General features: G+C 41.0%; 1 protein-coding gene across 6 annotated transcripts in view; it reads right to left on the bottom strand.

Annotated features, from left to right (window-relative positions):
* The window catches only part of LRP6 (LDL receptor related protein 6), a 72,157-nt gene that overhangs the window by 20,317 nt on the left and 33,612 nt on the right, over nucleotides 1-18,228 (bottom strand). For 5 of the 6 annotated variants that reach the window (XM_009950856.2, XM_086466002.1, XM_086466006.1 and 2 more), the window contains exons 6-10: nucleotides 11,227-11,443; nucleotides 9,636-9,925; nucleotides 6,614-6,840; nucleotides 4,244-4,428; nucleotides 2,182-2,508 (exon numbers count right to left, since the gene is read on the bottom strand). In XM_009950856.2, the coding sequence (XP_009949158.1) occupies nucleotides 2,182-2,508; nucleotides 4,244-4,428; nucleotides 6,614-6,840; nucleotides 9,636-9,925; nucleotides 11,227-11,443 (1,246 nt within the window). The remainder of the gene's footprint in view (nucleotides 1-2,181; nucleotides 2,509-4,243; nucleotides 4,429-6,613; nucleotides 6,841-9,635; nucleotides 9,926-11,226; nucleotides 11,444-18,228) is intronic. The other variant, XM_086466019.1, reaches the window with a different exon arrangement.

Genomic DNA, 18,228 nt, shown 5'->3' with positions numbered 1-18,228 from the left:
CCGCCTTCTACTTAGCTCTAAACTGTAGAAGAAAGCACAACAGAAAAATCAAAGCAAAGACCACTATACAAATGTGTACAGCAAAATAATAGATTCAGAAAACATCAGAATTCTTACCAAGCACTTAAGAGAGTAATGGAAAGGGAAGAAAGCTTAAAATAAAACAGTGCAGGTAAACATACCATCATAAGCACCTAAAATTCTTTCCACTTTTCCCCAAAGACACCGTCTCACTGTCTAAGACTGCCTGGCTTCCAACTTTGAATTCATGGCTCATTATAAAAAGCAAGAGCAGAATTTCCCCCTTTGAGTCCCCACATCTCTGAAACAATACCAATTTCAGAAATCCCTTCTCAGTTTTCATCGTTCTTCCTCCCAATAGTCACATATTTTAACTATATTTTTGGCAGGCAAATGGAGTGCAATGAGCACGTCTCCTGTGTAACACTGCCTTCAAACTTCACGACACGTGGTGGGTCTGATGAGTTACCAGATCTCATCAGAGCAGTGTGTCCTTCCCATAATTAAAAGAATCTATGCATTCATGAGCAAGGTAATGCAGAAGACTGGCCTCTAGACAGGGCTTGGGCTAATAATAATGTTCATAAGTACACAGGCAAGTAAAACAGGCAAGAGAAAGTTAAAACGATTCATGCTCCAATTATAGTGGCCATGAAAAAAAATTCAATTATACACAGAGAAGCCTAAGTCTCCAATTACAACAAATGAGAAATTGGAAAGTTCCCAGGTTTGAACATGGCAGAAGGAGAACTCGTAATACTTCATGAATGGCCCTGAACCCTTACCACAGGGAAATGGTTCTATTTGCTCACAACGTATTTCCTGTATTCTTCTCCTCCCTTTGTTTCCAAGAGTGTTTTCACAAGAAAACATGAGCTTTGATGTTTTTGCTACTTATTCTCCACTGGAAGTCAAATTCCTCCACCTACAAAACCACAGTCATCACCAGAGAGGTGCCAGCTGTGCCTCTACGTCGCAGGAAGGTGTGAGAGCATTAAGAGTACAAGAACCCAGTTGCAATGGAAGCACCTCTTGTAATAAAAAAAGGAGAGGAGAAGCACAGGACACACTGAGGTGGTGAAAACACAGAGTTTTCTAAAGAGCACGATTTTCAAAAAATGCCATGAGGTGGCATTCATGGAACAAGCTGCCCTGCTTTTGGCTTTAAAACAACAGTTGGATCTCTCTACTCATGCATAATGCGGATGAGATATAATCTGTCTCTCTGTACCATGAATCTCTTCACCCACTGACTAATCTGAATGACACCAGTGGAAATCAGCCATCCAGTGTGGCTGCCAAAATTATGAGAGCTTCACTGGCAGCCAGTTATTGAGAGATGGATAAATTATTTGGTTAGAAACTAATTACATACAGCCTGAGGGGCCTTGTGGTTTGTATTCTGCACAACAATGAAGAAAAATGGGGCTTGGCTGCACTGAGATCAGAAATCTGAAGTGCTGGAGAAGCTGTGGAGCTGATCCTCTCCTCACTGAGAAGACCCGTACACTTTTAGGGGTACAAGTGGCCCACCTCAGCATCTCATCAGCCAGCAAACACAGCTACTATAGAATTAAATCTTGACCACCTAAAGTCTATGCAAAATCCAATATAGATCAAACTATCATATATCCCTTACGTCAGGCAAGATTAGAAATAAATAAGCAGATAAATAAAGAAGCAAGTAAGCACTTGAGGTGGGTTTGACAGACAGATACAAAACCAAAAGCATTTTGAGCTTTCCTGTTTACACAGATTTAGCTGAGTCACTGAAAAGGTTCGCTAACAGCCACTTTTCTTATTTTATGGTGATAGCGGTATGTTGCAAGACTTTTTTTTTGCTTTCAACATCCTATCTTCTCTTGAAAGTCAGTAGGATTTTAGTAGTAAAAAATTATATTTTAAAATACATATTTTTATTGCTATCTTTATCCAGTCATATATCCTGTTTCCTACGGAGGAAGGGAGGCTAAAGAACCAAAATTTTTTCAAATACACGTTCAGTATTAAAAACAGAAACTAGCTTTAACTTGGCCTATCAGCAAACAGGCTTCATCATCTCACATAAAAATAAAACTCTTCTTTCCTCCAGGTACAATCCTTGCATCTGTTACTAAACACATCTGCTTCTCTGTTTTGTTTTCATTCATTACGGCTTACCACTACAAGTCCTGTTGTCAGAGTTCAAGGAATAGTGAGCTGGGCAGCCACAGACAAAACCACCAACAGGGACTGCTAAGCACAGGTGAGAGCAGTGACCATTGCTAGAGGCACACTCGTTCCAGCCAGCCTGCCTGGAGGAATGGAAGACCAAGATGTCCATAACGTAATCCAAATGCCCTTGGATGATAGTTCGATTCTGGCCACTGGTCTTGTTTGCTCGCTCAATGCTACGCCGGCTCCAGTCTGTCCAGTAAATGTAATCCTGATACTGAGTCAAGCCAAATGGGTGAGGCAAGTCATCAGCTATAATCTCACGGTCAAGGCCTGTTTCCAAAAAGGAAGGGAGAGAAAAAGCAGAGTTATATGGGGACAAACTATATGCTGTTTAATGCTGTGGGACATGTCCCCTGCACAGAAAGGTTAACACATAATTTACTTTAAAGTTACTATTTCATTATTACAAAAGTAAATTATAAAGTAATGTATAATATTCAAAAGACCATCCTGAAGTCTCAGAGCCCATCACAGAAATGTGCTCATCCTGTTTGCGATTCACAGAAGAGAATGTATTTTACTAAAGAAAAAAAGTCTCAGTTTAGAAAACGATCAGGGTTCTCAGAAAGGTTTTGTCCTTTCCCTTCTCCTCAAAACAAACAGAATCCCCCTGAAAGAGATGCAGGATCCTGACACTGTATTCCCAGTTGGCTATCTCTCTATTTTGGTGTCTGCCCACTGCCTACAGAGAGCGAATTGTTATGAGCCTCATAAATTCTACATTGTACTATGAGAAAAAATACACAAGGTTAAACTAACCTGTCTCTGGAATGTTACAACAGGAAGGAGCAGTTAGAAACTCAAGGTAGGAAACAGTTAATTGTGTATACCATGGAAAGGTTAAGAGACCTCAAGGAGCAGGGCATATGGGGGAATAATTTCAACCACGTGATTCCAGCCACTTCATTACCACGTGACATCCTGCTGTCTAGTGATGGAAAATGAACAGGAGATTATGAAGCAAGAAGTCATTCCCTCTTTGCACAGAGAAGATGAGGGTGCACAGCCCTGCACCCTGCTGTCACCAGCCACAGGCACAGGGAAGATGAAATTCTAATGCTGTGTCCGGTTCCATGGTACACAGGGGAATGCTGAGCCAGCCTCAACAGCACACCAAAATACATAAGAAGCTGAAGAAAAGCTTTTATATTACATGTAATCCCCACAATGCATTTTCCTGTTTTGATCTTTTTCTAGCTTTCTTCCACTATTGCAAAGTACTGCTTACAGTAGACTAACTCCTTTAGCCTTAAATATTGGCTAGTGATAATGCTAATCTGAGTAATTTGGCACACAACAAGGCAGTCAACTCCTATGGGTGCTGAGAAGTTAAAAAAAGATGCCACACAAATCTGAGAGGGCTTGGTTCTCAGTATGTTATGCCGGAACAGTGAAAGAATGAAATACTCCACCTCCATTTAGCTGTAATGATCAGTTTATAAAACAATCACACAGACCCCAGTGTGAAAGAGCACTCCCTTGGTGACTATTACTAGCCAGGAAAAGCTCCTTAGTGTGCAGGATACTGGGGAAAATAATGCCCGAACCCCAAGGATACCAACAAAGATTAAAAACCAAACTGTATTAAATTACATTGTGAAAAACGTCCAATAAGCTGCTGTTATCTTGTCTTTCTCTCTACCTTTCCACAGATGATGAAGTGTTTGTTATGTATTTGCCAGTGCTCTTCAGAGCAACAAAACAGACTCTCCAAAACACTGAAAGTTGACAGCTTTGTCCTACATATAAACTGAAAACACGTACAGCTTGTATAATTTTAACTTTGTGAGCAACTACATCACCTACAAGAAAATTGAGGCCTTGCTAAACGCTGTGTTGCATAAACATCAATTATAGAAGCAAATCTTAAAGGCATGTGAGTTTGGAAAGATCTATTATTGTCTTAAGACATGTATCTTCGCATCATCTAAGCAATAATTTGCCACAAGGAACTGTGAAAGAGCAGCATCATCCCCATGATGCTGCCCAGGGCTCTGGGGCTCACCTAGCATGTTGGAGGATTCTATCAGGTTGGTATCGAGGTCAGTCCAGTACAGTCGTCTTTTAGCATAATCAATAGTTAGGCCATTAGCACGTCCCACATTTGGTACCAAAGTAGTCCGCTCACTGCCATCCATTGCAGCTCTGTCAATCTTTGGCTTACCACCCCATTCAGTCCAGTACATAAACCTAATTAAAAGGACAAAAGAAAAGAAATAATCACATTTAATCCAAAAGAGATCTCGAGGGGAGAAACAAAATGAAAATCCTTAGAAAGAATAAGAGAAAACCAAGAGCTGTAAAGTCAAGCATTTATTAAGCGCCATTACACTAAATGCTTTTCCAAAATACAAGCGAGTCAAGTTTCCTCAAAATGCTTCCAACGTGGGTTTTTTTTTCCACTTGGAGTTGAATTTTCACCAGCAAGCTCCATATGAAAGCACATCAATCTTAAGCCATGCATGTCAGTTAAGTGGCAAAAGGTTAGCAGTTGGGCATCTTCATTTATACTTGGTTATTTAGCAAGATATTTTCCATGGCACTTTTTCTATTCAGTCGTCCATCAAATGAAGGAATACAAAAAGGTCAGTATGAAGGGTGCTTTGGTTAATAGGTGCCACTGCTCATCTCCACACAACTAAGTCAACCTGCCATGTAACAGTGTGTCACACTTCAGCCAAGGGCAGAATAACACAAAACTGCATGGCACTTCCACTGGAGCAAAAGTACAAACATAGTCACGTGCCAGTTTACACCTCCTTTGGCAGAAGGACAGGCTTGTGCATGGTTTCAGTTTCTTTAGGCACTGTACAGTAGAGAGGGCTGTATATTTGACATTTGGTGGCTAGTTAGTCACTTCTTCCAACACCATTTTAAAAACAAGTGAGACATAGCTAGCCAATGTTTACACCTTTCTTCTTTAATACCTCTAATAACAAACACCTGTGAAATGCCTTTAATTTCAACCAACCACACAGTGGGAAAGGTTGCTTCAGAAATTGATGATCAAGGGGGAGCTCTTCTTTAGATACCAGGAATATTTGCAAATTTTTTTCTTAAAAATTTTGCAAGTATTTCGCGCATAAATTTTGCAGGTTGTACACAGCATGGACCTATGTGTTAGAATTGCCCCTGTGGTAGCAATGCCATGAAAACTTCCAAATAAAGTACAATGACATAGCTCAGCTAAAAGACAAAAGGAAAAACAGGCATTTGGACTCAAAACTAAAGGTTGTTTTTTTTTTTCCTGGTCTGTGGTGAAGAGACAAAGCACTGAGTTATAATAATCCTTGAAAAAAAACTATTTCCACTGTAAAACTAGAATAATCCACAGCAACCTTTTGTTACAACTGAGTAACTGGATCTAACAATCTGGTCTTGGATGCTGTTTGATGTACTTGTCCAGGCAACCCCTGGCACGTCAGGGCTGAACCCCAGCTACATGTCCCACTGGGGCCAGTGCAGAACTCCCAACTAAGCACTGTAACAGTTGCCACCACCTTGTTGAAATGAAGCAGGAGGAATGTGTTCCAAGTTCCTCCTGCACTGCAGTAACTCTTGCAGTGTCACTGGAAACTGTGATAGTTTCATAACATTTGAAAATGAAGTTCCTTCATTTGTAAAATAAGAATAATACAATGTTGGTATAACCTCAAGAAGGTTTTGCAGTAATTAGTTAATGGCAAATGAGCATTTCATGGTAGAACAGCTATTTCAGAAGATAAATAGTTTTGCCTTGCCTTGCCCTGCTCCTTCCTCCCTCCCCCTGCTTATTGCCCTACTTTTGCTATTACATTTGAATCCGAGAAGTTTCTTCTCAGGAAATCTTTCATTTCGGGGATAGGTGGGTATAATTGTTTCCACTCGTTCTCTGTCCTTGCTTCCCTTGTCCATACCAACTAAAAAGGCTTCCTTATCTGAAGAAACAAACACCTTCCTTATTCTCAGACAATAAGCTTCACTCCCCCACTCTCAAGTTAAATTATTTAATACCTTTATTGGACTCTAACTTGTGATAAAAAGGATCCTTATTTTTAAAAGGACAAATATTTTCCTTTCAATGCTATAGTCCTTTTCTAATTAATGAATTCCATAAACCTAAAACTACTTTGATTCTGTGGTTAATTAAAAAAACTAAATATAAATCCCTTTTTAATGAGCTGCTCTGATTTTTTTTTTTTTTGTAGCATTCTTAATGATTATTCAGGACATTAAGAGCGTATTCCTCCAGCCTCATACTCTAAATTACCAGGTTGAATTCCCCAGCTCAGTTCTCTCAGGATTTACACGCAGTGCCTAACTAACATGCCCTAGAGGAAGAATTACGATGTTGTTTTTCACTGTTAATAAACATAAAATTAAATCAGCAAGTTACCCCTCAGCAGGGTCCAATGCCAATGCCCGGGGGCTGTCGAGATCTTTCCACACCAGCACTTGGCGATGTTGTCCATCCAGCTTTGACACTTCTATACGATTTGTTCCAGTATCAGCCCAATACAAGTTCTTCCCCAGCCAATCTACAGCCATGCCTTCTGGGTAATCCAAGCCAAACTCCACAACGTGTTCCAGTGCGCTGCCATTCATAAACGCTCTGCTGATGGTCTGTAGGGATACAAAGATACACAGGCAAATTAGAAATTTTACCAGTCTGTCATTGGGCTGGCTGTTTTCTTTGTTGCATTTTAAACACTTTCAGATTTTAGGCTTCTCATAGGAAAGATGGTCTTACAATATGCTACTTATTTGCAAGGCGAACAATGCTGCTATTCAGAAATAATGATTTACTGTACTCTATGAATGTATTCTGTGTCAATTACAATAGCGTTTCACTGGGGAAATAAATGGGATAACTAGTCTGGTTCAATTAAGCAGTCTACATGCCAAAGTGACCTTAATAACTGAGTGCCGACTTCGAGGGGGAAATATTTTGGCTTTCCCAGGACTATACAAAAGCATCAATGTTATAGCACGGAACACTATTTAAAGCAGCCTAACAAAAAAGTTCAGGACAGAAGAGCAAATAGAAGAAAACAACCTAACGACTGATTAGCTCAGTATTGCAAGTGCTTCAGTACTGATAGTTTAATTTAATTTCACTAAGCATAATTTCTTCTGGTCTTTTATTCAAAAGACTTCTTTTAACTCTTGCCATCATGGATCAGTCTGTGATAGCAGATACAGACACAATTATATTTTAATAAGATATCAGAGTTGAGGCATTCCTGATTTACTACGACCACTTATAAACCTGAAAGTAAAGGAATAACGTTAGGATGGCACAGAAATCTTTATGGCAAACAGGGGCTTCCTTTCTGTGTCCTTAATATTCTCCTCCACACACACACTACTCCTCATACTCATAACCCATCAGAAGTTAACACAAAGATTAATATTTTGTTTACTTCTCGGTTTGGATGCTACTTGCTAATTATGCCAGTTTCTGACAGTACACAGCAGGGAAGTTTGTATCGCAGTTTTCATCTGTATCACCCTTAAAAATTGATCAGATGACTGCTTTATTTTTATTTCAAACACAGCTCAAATTAATACCATACCTAAAAGAGTTCAGCCAAGCCACCTCTCTCAAATTCACTTAAACTCCGTGGTTTTAGCTTTTATGATTCTTCAGTTGCAAAGGTCCATAAGTTATTGTTGGCACAAGTCTCAAAACTCAACTGCAGAAAATTTTTATTAAAAACTAAAATTTTTGGTGCTCACAATTCTGACTACATCTACAACCAATGAAAAACAAAGGGAATAACTAGACTCACTGGTAACTAAGAGAACAGACAGACAATACATAGATTTCTGTCACTGCATTACAACTACATTTAAACGCCTACCCTCAACCTTTTCCAATCTGTCAATCTAGACCCTAGACCTGTTTTACAAAGCCTGTGATTCATAATACGTCTCACATGCAGTAGCTATAGAAGTTAATGAATAGGTAAGACCCATTTTCCCTTCCCCTCACTAACCATATCTGGCAAAACATCTGTGATCCCCAAAACCTCGTGCCATATGGCATTCTTCTCAGCTTTCTGCCAAAAAACTGAATTTTTGCAAACTTATCCTTTGTGTGAAAATATATACGTTAGAGTTAAAAGATGTGGTGGTTTGACCCTCATTGGATGCCAGGTGCCAACCAAAGCCACTCTATCACTGCCCCTCCTCAGCTGGACAGGGAAGAGAAAATATAATGAAATGCTCACAGGTCAAGATAAGGACAGGGAGAGATCATTTACCAGTTACTGTCAGGGGCAAAACAGACTCAGCTTGGGGAAAATTAATATAATTTATTACCAGTCAAATCAGAGTAGGATAATGAGAAATAAAACCAAATCTTAAAACACCTGCCCCCTACCCCACCCCTTCTTCCCAGGCTCAATATCACTTCTAATTCCTCTACCTCCTCCCCCACAGCAGTGCAGGGGGATGAGGAATGGGGGTTGCAGTCAGTTCATCATATGTCTCTGCTGCTCCTTCCTCCTCAGGGGGAGGACTCCTCACGCTCTTCTCCTGCTCCAGTGTGGGATCCCTCCCATGGGAAACAGTCCTCCATGTCCGTCCCATGGGCTGCAGTTCTTCATAAACTGCTCCAGCATGAGTCCCTTCCCTGGGGTGCAGTCCTTCAGGAACAGACTGCTCCAGCGTGGGTACCCAGTGGGGTCACAAGTCCTGCCAGCAAACCTGCTCCAATGCGGGCTCCTCTCCACAGGGCCACAGGTCCTGCCAGGAGACTGCTCCAGCATAGGCTTCCCACAAGGTCACAGCCTCTTTTGGGCATCCACCTGCTTCACTGTGGGGTCCTCCACAGTATGCAGGTGGGTATCTGCTCCACCGTTAACCTGCATGGACTGCAGCAGGTCAGCCTGCGTCACCATGGTCTTCACCACAGGCTGCAGGGGAACCTCTGCTCTGGCACCTGGAACACCTCCTCCCCCTCTTTCTTCACTGACCATGGTGTCTGCAGAGCTGTTTCTCTCATATTTTCTCATTCCTCTCTCCAGCTGCAATTGTGCAGGGTTTTCCCCTCCCCCCTTCTGAAATATCACAGAGGCACTACCACCATCACTGATGAGCTCGGCCTTGGCCAGTGGTAGGACTGTCTTGGAGCCAGCTGGCACTGGCTCTATTGTACACAGATGAAGCTTCTAGTAGCTTCTCACAGAAGCCACCCTGTAGCCCCCCTGCTACCAAAACCTTGCCACACAAACCCAATACAAATGATTTATAGGGGAGAATGCTGCTAGTATAATGAAAGTGTATGCCATTCTTAGTTAGAACAAGCTCTTTTACCTATGCCTTCAATCTTGTAAATCACATTCGTCAATCCATTCTTAAGTATCTCAAGAACCTTGTAAGAATGTAATAGCCAATATGGAATAAACTTCTACCTTCAGTGAAATGTCAGTCCAGTAAATCCGATTGTCTGTCACATCAAAATCCAGAGCAGAAGCTTCCTTGACTCCGGTGAGTGGAATAGCAACGTTGTTGTTGTTCGTTTCTAAAGAGATTCGTCTGATATCTGCTCTCCGAGAAAACAGCAGGAAAGCTTCTGGGACAATGCAGGTCTTCATGTCATTGATGAGCTCCAAGCCTATGGGGCAAGCGCAGCGAATGCCTTGTGGTCTGTACAGACAAAGATGGCTGCAGCCGCCGTTATCCTCTGCACAAGGGTTTGTACCTAAGCATGCAACAAAAGCAAAAGCAATCATTGCAAACTGACTACAGTTGGAAGATGAAGCCAGTCCTCATGTGGATCAATGACACTATGAGTCCTTTCAGAAATACACATAGTTTTTCACCTTTTATTCTCAGAATGAATTAATTTTTGTTCATTTCATATAATCCTTTAGACAGATGTTACTCTGCTGGAAAGCCAGTGCTTGTCTTCCTGACCCCATGAAACAAACCCAGCACTAGGGAAAGGGATCTGGACTCCAACAGCTACTGATCTTCCTGATTCACAGCACAAGCAGTGAATGGATGGTAAGAAAGTAAGCAAGCAAGTATATGTTCTGCTGCCTTTTACAGTACACTGGGCCAGTTATGTATCCCAATTGTGTTCCTAGAGATGAGAAATTTGCAGATCTATTTTCATATCCATTCAACAGTCTCTTCTCTCCAGGATGCTAGTAAAGCAGCTCTCTGCAATACTAACCTGTGCACCTGCACATGCTAGAAATCCACCTACCAAGAGAGGCCCAGCATTTCCAAGCTCAATTAGCCAAACTGGTGGGAAAAGGGCTGCATTTAAAGCACATGTACCTTGTTAACGTGGTAGCAGCAAGGCAAAGATACACCACAACTACATTTGACTGATTTCCTGGGGTACAATCCAGACATGGCAGCAAGAAGCTGCAAGCCCTATCCACGTAGCAGGATATTCAGGGAACATGATGAATTCTGTGATGCTACAGTTACACTGCTACCAGTGTTTGGGTAGACAAGATAGCCAATTTAAAGCTAGATTTTTTATTTTTTTTTTTTTACACCACACATTACAGTGCAGAAAGTACTTCTAGGTTTTTTTAAAGATAATTTTGCAGTATTAAGGTGTAACATATTGAACAGACTAAAACTGGCTTATTCTTGGCTTTTGCCTTCTGAGAGCACATGTTCTGACTGCAAGATGAAAAGCTGCTACAGCTGGCAGTTTCATAAACAGCTGGGCTAATCTAAAGCTGGCTGCTACAAAGAGAAGTTCTCATTTCCATGATCCTCCTTCTCCCCTTACTGGACCCTATGAACTGCTCCAACTCCCCAAGAAGCAGAAAAATGACCCATTTTGGGGGGTGACTTGTGCCTTCCAAGTTAGAGAACTGAAGCACCTCACGGAAGATCTACTCATCCCATCAAACTGCAGCCTGCAGTTATCATGCAATAGAACTGGGTTCTGCCCATTTCTAAAAATCTCACCTGATACAAGAGCACTGCTGAAATTTTCTATTGCATTTTACTTACCCGATTAGCAGTCTCACTCACCAATTATCTGGTGGACATTTGTAGCTTTCAGGCCCATTAGATCAGGCAGTTGATCTATGATGATCTCTCTCTCTGCTGTGCGCTTATGCACGCGTTCAATACTGCGTCTTTGCCAGTCTGTCCAATAAACATAGTCTCCCAACAACGTGAATCCAAAGATATGAGGCAGCTTGTCCTCAACCAGAACTCTTCTCCCAGTTCCATCAGCATTCATGACCTGTGGATATAAACAAACACAAACTTATTACATATACAGAATAATTCTGTCACTGTTTATCAGAGATTAATTAACTAGCTGCTCCACACTTAGATCTCAAATTACAAAATAATCTCCTAGCCAGCCTTTTAAAATTCTATCAATGTTACACAGCAATCTAATAAAAAAAGGACTGTACTTCAGCAGGTACTTATTCTAAAAGCCACGGATGATCCCTTATATATAAGGCTAGTCTCATAAGCAGATCATAACATGAAATTACAACACAACATTCCCTATATTTGCTTTAGGACCTAATATTATGTGTGCCATTGCCTCTCTCTCTTGTTTCTGACTTGTACTTTCCGTCTCTTGTTTAGTTTTAAACGGGAGACACTGTGTTTTACACAAATGAAGATGAGCTTACAATGTCAAGGAGTCCTGGCTCAGAATCTTCTAAGTCCACAGTCCCTCCAAATGAGCTTTGCCCAGGTTAGATAGCAATAAGAGGAGGGCTCCACATAAATTCCAAGAGGCAAACAGTCAAGAAGGTCTACAGAATATGTTTATATTCCCAAGTCTGAATAAAGAACCAGTTTTACATCCTTCAAAATTAAGTTCAGTATTTTTTTTGTACTAGAAGGAACAGTAATAGTCTGTAAATAATTGCATGCCTTTGATCAAGACACTTGAATTTACTGTGTCATTTTTCTCTCCTGCTAAAAAGAAGTAATACCTAACTTCCTCAAAGAGGCACAGAAAGGATTAATTAAACATATGTATGCATGTTCAAGTGATCAAGTACCTTATGAATGCCAAGTATTATTATAAGTACCACCATACTAACAGGAGTGAAGAGAGTCCTGTATTTTAAGACAAGCTGTGAAATTATTCAGCGTTGCAATGTTATAGAAAACTTCCTTCTGAAATATTTCTGCCTGTTTTAAGTTCACAGTTTAAGTTTACAGCACGTATACTATCCTTCCAAATAAAGAAAAAAACTCCAAGGAACCTTAATGTAAAAACTTCCCAAAACAATGTGATTCACAAAATTCAAGGTAGCATACTAATCCCTGAAGCATTAAAACATCATTCCCAAGCTACCCAAGGATGTTCCAAGTTAAGGACTGGAAAAAGAATGACTTCCTAAATCACTGTTTTCAAATCTTTTTCACTTGCCTTGCGGATTAAGATAGACACAGACAAGTCTGTATTGATTTCCCATTCCTCCCACGGCTCAAACCCCAAGACTTGTGCAATGACAACCTTCAGGATGAATTGGTTTAGTAACTCTGGCTAGACGGATGATGTTTTGTGGTCAGAAGAATTTCCTAGCTCACAAGAAATGAGAAAGCTAGTTAGGAGCAACTCTTACCTTTTGCCTACCCAAGCACAGATGGAGAGGGAGGAAAGGAACAGAGAAACAGAACTGAAACTCATACCGTTCTCAGCACACAGTATAATATGCATGTTAATAAAATATTTTTAAGTTCACTAACACAGTGGAAGAAAATGCTATAATCTTCACAGTAATTTAATTCCTCCTTAAAACTATTTCCTATCATAAACTTCCCAACATTACTGTGCTTACTCTCAGTATGTTACAACACGGGAATTGAATCTTTATGTGCATATTTACTACAAAAAAACCCAAAGAGGGTCTGCATACTTGCAGGTTTGCAGGAATAAGCTCCATATTTACTTTTTAAAAAGCAGCTCATAATCACACTATGGAACTGGCTTACCAAAAAATCTTCAGTCCAGTAGTGTATGTGGCACGCTTTTACAAATGCACCACAAAAATAAGACGAGCATTACTTGGTGAAATGGTTTTTTTGCCCTGCATTCTCACTAAGATCCTTTAGAAAGTCAAGCATGGTACTTGCAGCTCCACTTTGCATTATGGTGCATTTACCATCCTAAATCTGTAACTTAGGTCCTTTACACTGATAACCAAATCCAAACATAGCTTTTTCTATCACAGATTGTTTAGTTGGGATCAGAGCCCAGCATAATTGCCTGATACCTGGACTTCCTTTTGAAAACAAGGCCTGCTATTCCATTTATTCTGCTTCAGAAAATGTCAGCATCTGCTTGCGCTCTCAATTCCTAGCAGCATGCCTCCTACACTCTGTTTTGGTAATTGAGGTTGCTAAACAACAGACTAATGGCTAACTTCAGAACCAGGGACACAGATTTAACATCTGTAAGATAAACTGAGTTATAGCCCTTAAACCCACTAGCCCTTCAAGAAACCATCACCACCATCAAGCAAAGCTGGTCATCCCCTTTTGTCTATCGCCCCTTTTCTAACCATAACACAGTCATCTTACATTTCTGTGATGACTTGTTTCCCCCCTCCCCCTTAAATTACAGAGATAAGCCATTAGCTTGCAACTAATTCATATACGGCATTTAGGGCTTGCTAAGCAGACCAAAGAGATACACAGAATGGACGGATGTTGCAAAGTCAATCAACTAAAACCACACAGTAATAACTACTAAAGCATCACAATCACAAAGCAGTATCTTTAGATACTAGACTTCTTGCCTTGTACTTATAAAAGGAAGAAACTTCTGTATTTGAGCGGGTGCTTAAATACTGGTAAAGAGAATTAGTTGGAAGGTGTATGGTGTGAGATGAACTTTCTTTTGGCAAACTTTAAGAGGGGAGCTGTTCAAATAAGCTGCCTCTTATACTGAAAGTCAGGAAAAGAGAAGGGAGGATTTAAGGATTAAGTATCTACTTTTAATTAATTTTTGTTTTGTCACATGCAGGTTATTTTGAAAGGTAGGTTTATATCACCTAGACAAAACAGGCACCCATCTGAAAGCACTTACACGTACCTGCCGCCCTACTCCCACTGCAATCTTACCTGAGCACATCTCTGCAATATTGCTTAATATAAACATCTGCCCACTAGCAGCCAGGTACCACCATATCAATAGCTCCATAGCACTATGTCGTCTTCACTCACTTTGGCTGCATTTTAGGAGATCGGAATAGAATTTAATCAATAGGCTACAGAACAGTTTGGTGTAAGGCAGAAGGAAAGTGAAAATCAGGTGACAACCGAGCCCCAGCTGACACTCCTTTATGCATTCTTTCCCCTTCTCCAGCCCCAGACGGATCAGCTCATCGCAGTGAAGCCTACCCCCACAGAATCCCCCATACAAGAAATCCACCTTCTGCTGCTCTGAGGCAGTGTCTCCAGAGGTTTGTGCTGCTTTTAACCACAATGTGGTGTGGGTTTCACATTCTGAGGCCATTCGGAATACTGCAAACCACAGTGAGAATACAGACTACAACAGGAAACAGATGTGGTACAACCACAAACACTACCTTTACTGAAAAAGCAAGCAGTTCCATAAAAAAAAAAAGTTCAAAAATTAAATTACCTCAGAAAAAAATACCAGATATCCTGCCTGTGGGATAAGGGCTTTGCTTCTCCTACAGCAATAATGAATGCAAACCCATGGCCTCATGAAAATACAGCTTATTCAAACTAAATTAATTAATGCTGAAAATGTGGTCGCATTTTAAGATGCTCTACTTAATGGTCAACAGGAACAACTAAAATAGAAGAAACGCTTCAAAGTTGTTTCAGACTGGATTGCACGGTGATATATTTTAAGGATCTTTCTTGCTGTCAAATACCCTGGATTCAATTCACTCTTGAATTCCAGTAATAACTGATAAATAGGCTAATGCAGTGAATTTACCTTTTTGCTAATCTGGGATTTGAATGTACAGTTGTCCTTTGACTGGTTTAAGTCCAGAGCTCAATCATTATACCTATCCCATTCATGAAAATAACGTTCAGCTCTGGTTAAACTAGCAGTCCACTCAAGTCTAGTGGACAAAAGCCAGTGGCAGTAGAGACTAGGCAGATGTACACTATCTTATGTCCACAGCACTGAGGAGATGATAATAACATAAACTGTCTGTCCCTATCAGGCCATACTTAGATCAGTATCAAACATAAGAGCCCAGTTCTACAAGGTGCCAGCCAGCCTCAGTACTGACTACTCTTGGAGGAGAAGATAGCAGGCAGGCTCTGGAAAGAACACACTTTCCAATGTAAATCTGTGAGACTGTCAGACAAATCTGATATGATTTACTTGTAATTAACCTAGTGCTATAAGCAGGGTGACAGTGTGCAAACTGTTACCTTTCATCTTAACTCATGCCTACAGTTTAATTTTCCATGTAGAATCACAGAATCATGTCTAGGTTGGAAGGGACCTCAAAAGATCATCTGGTCCAACCTTTTGTAGGAAAGGGAGCCTAGATGAGATTATCTAGCGTCTTGTCCAGTCACATCTTGAAAACTTCCAGTGGTGGGGACTCCGCCACATCCCTCGGGAAGTTATTACAGTAAATGATTGCTCTCACTGTAGAACATTTATTTCGTACATTGAGATTAAATCTCTCCCAGTGCAGCTTGTACCTGTTGCCCCTGTTGTCTCCATGTGGCTCCTTGTGAAGAGAGAGCCTCCATCCTCCTTGTAGCTGCCCTTTAAGTACTGGAAAATTGTGATGAGGTCACCCCTGAGCCTTCTCTTCTCCAGGGAGAAAAGACCTAAATCCTTCAAGTCTTTCCTCATAGGGCAGGTTCTCCAGCCCTTTGATCATCTTCATGGCCCTCGTTTGAGCCCTCCCCAGCCTGTCTGCATCTTTTTTAAGTATGGGGACCAGAGCTGGACACAGTACTCTAGGTGCGGCTTCACAAGTGCTGAGTAGACTGGGATGATCACGTCTCTATCTCCGCTAGCAATGCCCCTGCAGATACAGCCCAGGATCTGATCTGCCTTTGTTGCTGCAGCAGCATATTGGACTCATGTTCAGCTTGTTGTCCACCAGGTCTCTTTTCTCCCCAGCCACACAGATCCTAGCCTCTACTGGGCTCCTGGATTACATCATCCCATGTGCAGGACCTTGCACTTCTCTTTGTTACACTTCACATAGTTCTTGCTAGCCCGCTCTTCCAGCCTGTTCAGGTCTCTCTGGAAGATGGCTCTCCCTTCTGACATGTCCACCTCATCACCCAGTTTACTGTCATCAGCAAACTTGGTGAGGGTGCTTTCAATCCCATCATGCAGATCATTTATGAAGACATTGAATAGCATGGGGCCCTGTGCTGATCCCTGGGGGACCCCACTTGTGACAGGCTGCCAGCTTGAGTAAAAAGCACTGATCACCACCCTCTGAGTGCAGCCTGTGAGCCAATTCTCTACCCATCTCAGAGACCACCCATCCAGTCTGTATCTTGACAGTTTATCTAGGAGGAGGCTATGGGAAACAGTGTTAAATGCTTTGCTGAACTCCAGGTAAACAACATCCACTAGTCTCCCCATGTCAATAGAAAATGTTATTTTGTTGTGGAGGTGATCGGGTTAGTCTGGCTTGATTTGCCCTTGGCAAATCCGTGTTGGCTTTTCCCAATCACCTGCTTCATTTGGCTTGCAAGTTTCTAGGAGAACTCTTTCCAGGGACTGAGGTAAGACTAATCAGCCTGTAGTTTCCTTGGTCTTCTTTTCAGCCTCCTCTTTTGGATGTAGTTATAAATAATCAGGGAGCAGGTAAGTGTCATGCATGCTACGCTCTCTCTCAGGATGACTGGAACAGAGGAAGTGAATAATGAATGAAAATTTATAAACAGCAGCTGGTAACTCTGTATCTTCACAAAGTTAAAGATTACTTACAAGAATGGAATAGGCCTCTGTGATGGACTGAAAGCCCCAAGCTACACTACAAGACGTTGCCAGAACCTGCTTTATTTCACAGACCCTAACATCAGTAAAACAAAAACAAAAAACCCAAACCTAACAACTTTCTCTGGTAAAATCCATAAACTGCTCTAATTTCAGATACAAACATAACAAAGTAAGAATAACTTGAATCTAAGCTCTGATTTTTAAAATTGACAGCCAATTTTTGGACAAATGACAAGAGAGCTCAGCCATCTATTGGTTCCTCAACTTCAGTACCTTTACCAGCATCATCTTACTGAACCTCAGAGAGGCCAAGAGACCCCACTTATAATATACAGGCCCTCTATTGCCTTGCTCAAGTACTACTGCCATCACTGTGCCAGCTCTACAAAATTTCTAGTGAGGACCACAGCTGGAAGTCATCTCTCCCCACAGACTCACAGGAAGGATGCAATTGTAGCATTTACCTTCCTTCTGAAAGCATAAGGAATAAGACAGCATTCTGACTCAGTTGCAATGCTTTGCATGTCACATGTCCCACAAATGCAGAACACACTAGCTTGTTGTTTACTTGGCACATGTTGAAATATACTCTCAGATACAGAGTTACGGTTAACTTACAGCATGAAAAAAACCCAGCCATTGGGCACAGACTTATACAAAGGAAATGTCACTGAAAAAAAAAGGTAAACTCTTCCTGAGGAGACCTTAAACTTTAGAGTCATTCTAACAACAAGTTGAGTTTTTTGCAATAGTTTGGAAGACAACAGGAAAACATCAGAAAGCATTACCTCCTTCACAGTTTCAACATGGGTCACGCTAACACGTTCTAGGAATAGATACAACTAAAAAACAATGAGGTGAAAAGGTAAATTTCTCATTACTTTGATAATTAACGCTGATCTGCATAAGGTGATTGCAAAGAAGTATTACTGTAAGACAGCTGTGAAATATCAAATTCAATACACATATCCCAGATATTTCAACATACCATGGATAAACATCTTGAACGAGGCCTGCATTATATCTGAAATAGTTTAGGTATATTCAAGGTTTAAGCTTAGTTACTTCAGCCTTGATTATCCAATGAT

The sequence above is a fragment of the Leptosomus discolor genome, chromosome 1, assembly GCF_034619465.1.
Source record: "Leptosomus discolor isolate bLepDis1 chromosome 1, bLepDis1.hap2, whole genome shotgun sequence".
Classification (NCBI taxonomy): Eukaryota; Metazoa; Chordata; class Aves; order Leptosomiformes; family Leptosomidae; genus Leptosomus; species Leptosomus discolor.
This window is presented reverse-complemented; position numbering and strand designations above follow the sequence as displayed.